Source organism: Phaethon lepturus, unplaced genomic scaffold (assembly GCF_000687285.1).
Source record: "Phaethon lepturus isolate BGI_N335 unplaced genomic scaffold, ASM68728v1 scaffold20936, whole genome shotgun sequence".
Lineage (NCBI taxonomy): Eukaryota > Metazoa > Chordata > Aves > Phaethontiformes > Phaethontidae > Phaethon > Phaethon lepturus.
Genome location: NW_010545835.1, coordinates 52,646 through 60,087, shown reverse-complemented (window position 1 = coordinate 60,087; position 7,442 = coordinate 52,646). Strand labels below are relative to the sequence as shown.

Here is a 7,442-nt window from a genome sequence, read left to right as displayed (position 1 = left end):
ATATATATAAAAAAATATAAAAAATCTTGGGGTGCCTTTACTTTGAGAATGACCTAAAAATGGCATCTTTCCACTTACTGGACTTGTGGGGATCCAGTTATCTATTGACTTGAGTTATCGCTACTTTTTTGCTTTTGTTTTGCAGGAGAAGCAGAATGAAAAATGGCAGGGAACGAGAAGGATCCTGTTTCTTGTGTGTTTTACCTAAAATAGGCATGCTTTGATTCAGAATTATTCTCACAAAATGTTTGTAGGAAACTATTGCAAAATTTTTTGCCAGCAGCAGGAAGAACCTCGCTTGTGAACTTGCAGAAATAATAGTTAAAAAAAACCCCTTTAGGTTAAATTATGACTTTTGATGTAACATTCTGGGAACCAGAGACATAAACCATGAGCATTCCTATGCCATTTTTAGTCATTGTCAGAGGTCAAATGCACTATAATGCAGAACTTTTCAAAACCTGCTTTTGAAATGTCTGTCCTTGTGCTGTCTTCATACTAAAAGATTTTTGGTGTGTCGGTGAGTGTTGCCATTTACTGCTACTTCCCAGCAGGAAGTCCAGTCTGCTGACATAAATAATGAAAAAGGGAGTCCCCAAAAGGAGACCAGTGCATGAAAGAGGCTGGAGACCTTTACAGTTTTTTGAAGGTAAGTTCTCCTACTTAGTAACAATAGTTTATTTTGGAAAACTACTTACACTGAACTAGCATTTGACTAAATTACTAGTCCACAGTAAAACTTACCTTCAAACAACCGTGAAGGTTTCCAGCTCTTATTTTCTGTTGTTTAAAAGCCACATTTTCACAGGCTATGAGCCACGCATCCTGCTATTGTTAAGGATGTAGAACTCCCACTGACAGCAATGCAGAGTTCTGCATAGAGGTAGGTGTCAGAACACAGTGTTATGTCAGCAGACTGCAAGATGTTCTTTCATTTTGTGGTTAATCACTAGATTTTAATAGACATAAGCAATGCAAGATTTTAAACTCCCTTCAGCTGAGCCGAAATTACTATCTTTCGGTTAGTAAGATATGTTAGTAAGTATGTTTCTCTCGGTTCTTTTTCTGTTTTGATGGAAAATAGTGTGATTTGCACTGTTTATCTGTATACCACAAGTAAGGCATCTATAGGTCAGAAGTAATTTTTTCTTTTGTTATGTTTTTTTTTTTGTTACTGGTTTGGGTTTTTTTCTTTTGTTGGGTTTGGTGTTTGTTTGGGGTTTTTTTTAATGCCCATGAGGGTTTGTTACAGCTATAAGGCAAGGCTGACTGGGTTAGCCATTTCTGCATGCAACCCATGATGAAAACCGGTAGAAAAAGATAGATACTATAACAAGGCAATGGCAGTTGGATACCAGCGTAGATGGTCCTTTGTGTGAGCTACGTTGGCTCTTTTATGTTCATTTTGCCAACCTTGTTCCCTAGATAATTGCTTCTGTGTTCTTTGATTACCTTCTTTTCACCTAGTTTAAAAAATAAAGTAGGTGTGAACTACTGAGAGTTGAATCATCAGTGTTAGAGCTTCCCAAAGCCTGAATTTCAGTAAGTGTTAGGTAGTTAGTGTTTACAGTCCTGAGGTGATTGCAGTATAATTCCAGTTAATTCCTCAGTCTTTTGAAGAGCCTCTGCGGTCTTCAGATAACAGGTAATCAGATAACATAAGGGATAAGATCCATGAGTTAAGTCTTTCAAATACAGGATATAGGTTTCTGTGCCTGCTGATCTCTCCAGCTTGCTGGTTACTAGAGTTAGCCAGCGTTGGAGAGTTTGTGATGCTGCGTCTTACAGGTAGAGCAACAACAGACATAAGGAAAACTTAAAACTCATCTACAAAGCTACCTGGCATTCTTTTCTCTGCCGTTTTCCAGATTTCCACCTCCTTGTAACCAAGTATGCTTGATGCTGTGCTATTTATTGCAGTCTGGATTCAGAGGGATTAGAGTCAATAACTCAGGAGTTTTGCAGTACTTGTTAATGCAGCAAGGCAGAAAGAGGCCTAGTAAGGATGGAAACGTCCCACTGCACTTACTGTACTAATGTGATCTTACTTTCTCTTGTCTTCCTAATTTCAGGTTTGAACGATGGGTTCAGACCATGGAAAAGCTGCAACAGCTGTTTTCAGAGAAACAGTTTTTGTTTGGTGTTAGTAGAGATTTCTTTTAGGGTATTGCAGCACACATAATTGATTTCAATATTTGACAAATCCTGTTTTTTATTTTAGGGAAGTGCAAGCAAGCCAGCGCTCTGTGGCCATAATTGCTGAGATGATCCACACGGCTAGCCTAGTTCATGATGATGTTATTGATGATGCAAATTCTCGTAGAGGAAAAATGACAGTCAATCAAATCTGGGGAGAGAGGAAGGTGAGTTTGCTATTATATGCAAGATTTGCCTTTGAGTTGCAGCAGAACACTAATACCTAGGGTTTTTGTCACATTACTATCCCTAGGCACAGTCTTGGGACATGCTAGAAAAAGTATGAAGAGGTGTGCACAGATTGTGGGTAACACAAATGTGTGTTCCTTTTCTGAACTCTTGGAAGCATTAAATAATGTATGATTGTAGTGTGATTCTTACTGATTTTACATTCCCTGTGCCATTCTCTGTGGTGCTGTTGGAATACTTTGAACTTGTACCTCATCCAGAACACTGTATGTTACTCTGATTCAGTAGTAAACGCAGACAGGTTTTCAGTCAGCATGAAATTTTTTTTGAGTTTTTGAGAGAGGTGTTTCTTCATAAAGCATTAAAAGGAAGGTCTTAATCAGAAAATGCAAAGGAAGAAGTACACTGCTGACGCATCAGAAATTATCATGGCAATTCAGAGCTAACGTGGCATAACAGTCACAACAGAATGGTCAAATAGGGAAGTAATGTTCAAAAAAACTTCACAGGCAAACATGTATTCAGATATTGCATACAGGGAGGACAGTGCTTATACAGAAAAATATAAACAAGCACTATAAGATAGGGGTTCAAAAATGGTTCAGATTTTAGTATTTGGTTATCTTCTGTTTTCTGTTACAGTAAGATATGTGTGTTTTATGTAGGAAAATGATGTGATGTGAGTAGACCTGCCAAATAAAGGAAATTTTATTGTCTGTAGTAACACTTACAGGAAAAGACTTAAAAGATCAATTTTTTTTTATTATTCTTAGGCTGTTCTAGCTGGTGACTTCATCCTCTCAGCTGCTTCCGTAGCTTTAGCACGAATTGGAAACACTACTATCATCTCTGTTCTAACTCAGGTGATTGAAGATCTGGTGCGTGGTAAGGTCTTTTTCTGTTTTTATCTTCAGATTTGCTTGCCTAAGCAGTAAATCCACAAATAAAAACTCCCATCTGTGCAACTTTTTAGGTGAATTCCTCCAGCTGGGTTCCAAGGAAAATGAGAATGAGAGATTTGCTCACTACCTCGAGAAGACTTTTAAGAAGACTGCAAGTCTTATAGCAAACAGTTGTAAAGCAGTATGTACGTCTGTCTCTTCTAAAGTTAGCATACCACACTGTAAGCTTCACAGCTAAACTCCTAGTTATTGCTTTTTTCTCTGGAGACCCTACAAAGCAAACCCTTTAAATGGTATTTGGCCAGAATGTGAATGGGTTTGAGACTGAACCATGGTAAAATGCACAGCTGTGTAGCCTCCCAATACTTTCACTTCTTCTTTTCTGTTTTATATTCATACACAGATTTATTGTTATTCTCACTTGAATCAAAAAAAAGGTTCACAGTGGCAACCTTTAATTTATGAAATTCTGCAACTTTGAGACAGTGTTTTTAATCTCAGTTGATAATTCTTGAACCTGTAATTTGATTTGAAGTTGTCTTTGACATCTGGTCCCAGTCATTGGTGCTGAGTGGGACCTTAAATTATAACAGTGGGAGGAAAAACTAATTCTGTGTACTCTACATTATATTGTGAAAGAACAGAAGCATGTACTTCTTGATTTGTCTGGAGTTTTTAATTATCAATTGCTATATGCAAACCTGTCTGTCACTCCGTTCTGTTACTTAATTACAAAAAAATTCAAGATGATGTTCTTATTGAAAAAACATGTTTAATTTTAGTGCAGAAAATGGAGAAGGTAGGCAATAATCTCCCCCTAAAGGACAGCTATAACTTTTTTTTATTATTATTAAGGGCGGTATAGCTGGTGTATGCTATAGCAAGAGTTCTACGAGAATTAGACTGAAAATCTGTGCTAGTGTTAGTCATCCGCCTTTGTTCTCAGAGAACTGGTACGTTTGTGCAATAGACAGCGGTTGAAAATTGCTTAAATCAAACGGATCATATAGAATGAGATGCAGATTTTGTGGAGAGGGAAAATATCTTTCATTCTAGTTGGGGGAAAGAAATTAAGTCTTCTGGATTGCTCATTTTAATGGCAATATGACCCTGGCAAGAATTTCCCTTTGCAAGTCTTCATTCATATTAGTGGGCAATTGGACTCGTAAGGAGCATCACGTTATTCTGCTACCTCAATAAAAACATACAAGTTTTTATAGTCACTTTGACAGTCTTCCTAAAAGAACCTTCCCAGGTAGAAGAAATCACCTTCTTACTGGGTGGATTCTCCTTGCAAATGTGCTGTTTTGAGGGGTTTTTTTTCATTTTCACAACTCACAATTAAGGATTTAAACGCTTCCCTCCAGACTGTGACTGTGATGCTGGTGAAGGGGGTCTTTGGCTGCTTTTCTTCTAGTGGTTGTGCTGAGTTGTTCCATTGCCGAATTGCTGGAATTTTATATGTGTTATAAAGGAAAAACGGGAGCGAGGTCTGTCTTTATGGCAAAACCATACTTACTGCACACAGTAGGAATGACTTGTATACATATATGTCTCCCTTGGTTTCTTTCTGCATGAATTAGGATAACTCTGTTGATAGCAGTGAAAAGAGGATTTTTTTGTTGTTGTTGTTTGCGATTGGGGTGGGTGGTGTCTTTTTTTTGTTTAGATGGTTTTGGCTACTAAGGAAAAGGATGGAATCAGAAGGGAGTTCTGTTTTCTGTAGTGAAAATGATAAGCAGGATCAGCAGGTCCACCTTGAAAGGAAATTCAGTTGGGGAATCAAGAGGATTCACATCTTGTTTACAGGGACCAAGCTAAGGAGAGAGATTATTGGTTTTCAGAACATCAGTTACAATCAGGCTAGTGTGTCATTAGAAGCAGTTCATTTCCTGTTAATGGTAGGAAAAACCAGTGATTTGTTTCTGTGCATAAATAAGATAAAAGTATTAACTGGAAAGACTATGTCAGACAAGCTCAGGTGGCATCTTAGAATCCTACCATGTCATGCCTTAGAGATGGAAGAGTACAGTATTCTTGGAAAAATGTTTCAACAAGATAATAGATAGTCTGTCAACACTGGTCTAGTCACTATGAGATACCTTCTGCATCAGCAATGCATTACTGCATTTAAATCAAAAGTCCTTTAAGTTAGCAAATTAATTTTTTTTTTAATGGCAGAACAGTCTGTTCAAGATGTTAGAGCCATTCCAGTCTCCAGTTTATTTCTACAATAGTTCTGCATGGGGGAATGCTACCAAAGTTGCAGTCAAAGTAATACATTGCAAAAGGAAATGGTGGCAGATGGCCCAGAGGCTCACTGAAGCCTTAGTTGCTGAAGGGCATTTTTCAGAGAAACATAAGAGGTGACTTTGGTTCAAGAATTCAGAAACAGAGGGGGGAAAAAAAGGTGAAGTGGAATTTCTATTAGTCATCAGGCAAGCTGGGGAGATGGCAAAATAAGCTGAGCAGGTTAGCTTTCTGTCTTTTTTTATCCTGCTGTAATGTGAATTCCTAGCCCTCATAAAGCCGTCTATACTTTGCACAGCATACTTTCAGAAGAGGGATTAAATATGTTTGTTTTGAGATAAGTGTAAAGTTGCACTAGAGATTCTTGATTTCTCTGTCGGAGAAAGCATGCAGCCTCTTTATGTAAGGGAAGGCCTGTGTATGGAAGGACTGCCTTAGGGACTGAAGAAAAGGAATACTCTGCAGCTCTTGATCTACCTGTGAGCTCCTGCCTTAACTAGTTCATAGTTTGGTGTGTGCACAGGGGTCCATCAGAAAAAACTTACCAGGGTGTGGAACTGGTGTCTAGGAAAATAAGACTGCTGACCCCCACCAGCAAAATTGATCCCCCCAGCCCAGTTAGGCATGCAGGCTACAGATGTCAGGTGATAGCATCAGTAGCATTCAGATACTATGGTCAGCCAGTAAATTTCCTTATTATTTAAAATACAGTAACTCCTTTGGGGTTACATGGAAAAGCTCAATTAGCTATTATTCTCCATGAGGTTGGTCAAACACTGGAACAGGTTTCCCAGGCAGGGTGTGGGTTCTTCATCCTTGGAGATGCTCAGAAGTCAGCTGGACACAGTCAGCTGGATATAGTCCTGAGCAACCTGATCCAACTGTGAAGTAAGCTCTGCTTTAAGCAGATGACTGACTCAAATAAATAACTTTCAGAGTTCCCTTCCAACCTAAATTACTCTGTGATTCCACTGGAAAGAGGAACAGTGCTCCTGTCTGGAAAAACAGCAGTGGGTGAGCCACAAATGAGAAGGCAGGATCCTGACTGCTGCAGGAGATGGGCATGAAGGAGAAAGGCTGGAAAGGGAGAAGATTTTTAGAGCCTTTTCCTTTCCATGGTGTCCGCAGATCTTTGCTTTTGAGAGCAAACATCTCTTGGACTGTTCATACAAGCATATCCCTGCCCAGCAGCAGGTTTTCCTTTCTGACCTGCAGGGCACTGGTATAGACGTGCAAGTGCTTTCAACTCCAGCTGCCATACTCTCACATGGTAACAGAGCAGGATGTATCTACCCAGAGCTGATTATAGAATATTTTATGGATGTGAAATTCAGTAAAGAGGCAAAACAGGTTTATAGTCTTTCATGTAGCATAAAATAATAGAAACAATTTTTTATTTTAAAACGTGTGTTTTGAAATAATGCCAAGCATATTGACTTGCTTTACTGAATTCTAAGAACCTTTCTAAAGAATTTGTTCCAGGTGGCATTAGGAAGGATTTTTCATCAGGATTTAGTGGAGGACAGGTCTGAATTCTTGGAAGATTAAATTTGTAATCAACCAGTCATATCAGGGAAGCAATAGGATGTTTTCAAAGGGTGAGATTTATCATTTAAATCTACATCATTATATTGACATTGTTATCCTGATTTGTATTTGTAAATCCATGCTGTTATACCAGTAGGGCTTCAGTTCATCACTCTGAGTGACAGGCTGACTGGGGACAAGGCTGCCTGCCTGCATCCCAGGGAGTGTCCAGACGGGGGCAATAATCCACAAGAGCAATTTGAGAAATTGGCTCCTGAAGGAGCTCCCTGGTAGACAAGACCCAGTCATGTTGCAGGTTTATGATCAGGTCATGGTCAGAGAGTTGCTCACTTGAGGTGTGACAAGCATATCAATCTC

General features: G+C 38.9%; 1 protein-coding gene across 1 annotated transcript in view; it reads left to right on the top strand.

Annotated features, from left to right (window-relative positions):
- Positions 1-2,221: 2,221 nt before the first annotated feature.
- Positions 2,222-7,442, top strand: part of PDSS1 (prenyl (decaprenyl) diphosphate synthase, subunit 1) — a gene marked incomplete at its 5' end in the record, with an annotated part of 12,523 nt that continues 7,302 nt past the window's right edge. The window contains 3 exons of the mRNA XM_010289098.1: positions 2,222-2,363; positions 3,159-3,270; positions 3,359-3,468. Coding sequence (XP_010287400.1) covers positions 2,222-2,363; positions 3,159-3,270; positions 3,359-3,468 — 364 coding nt within the window. The remainder of the gene's footprint in view (positions 2,364-3,158; positions 3,271-3,358; positions 3,469-7,442) is intronic.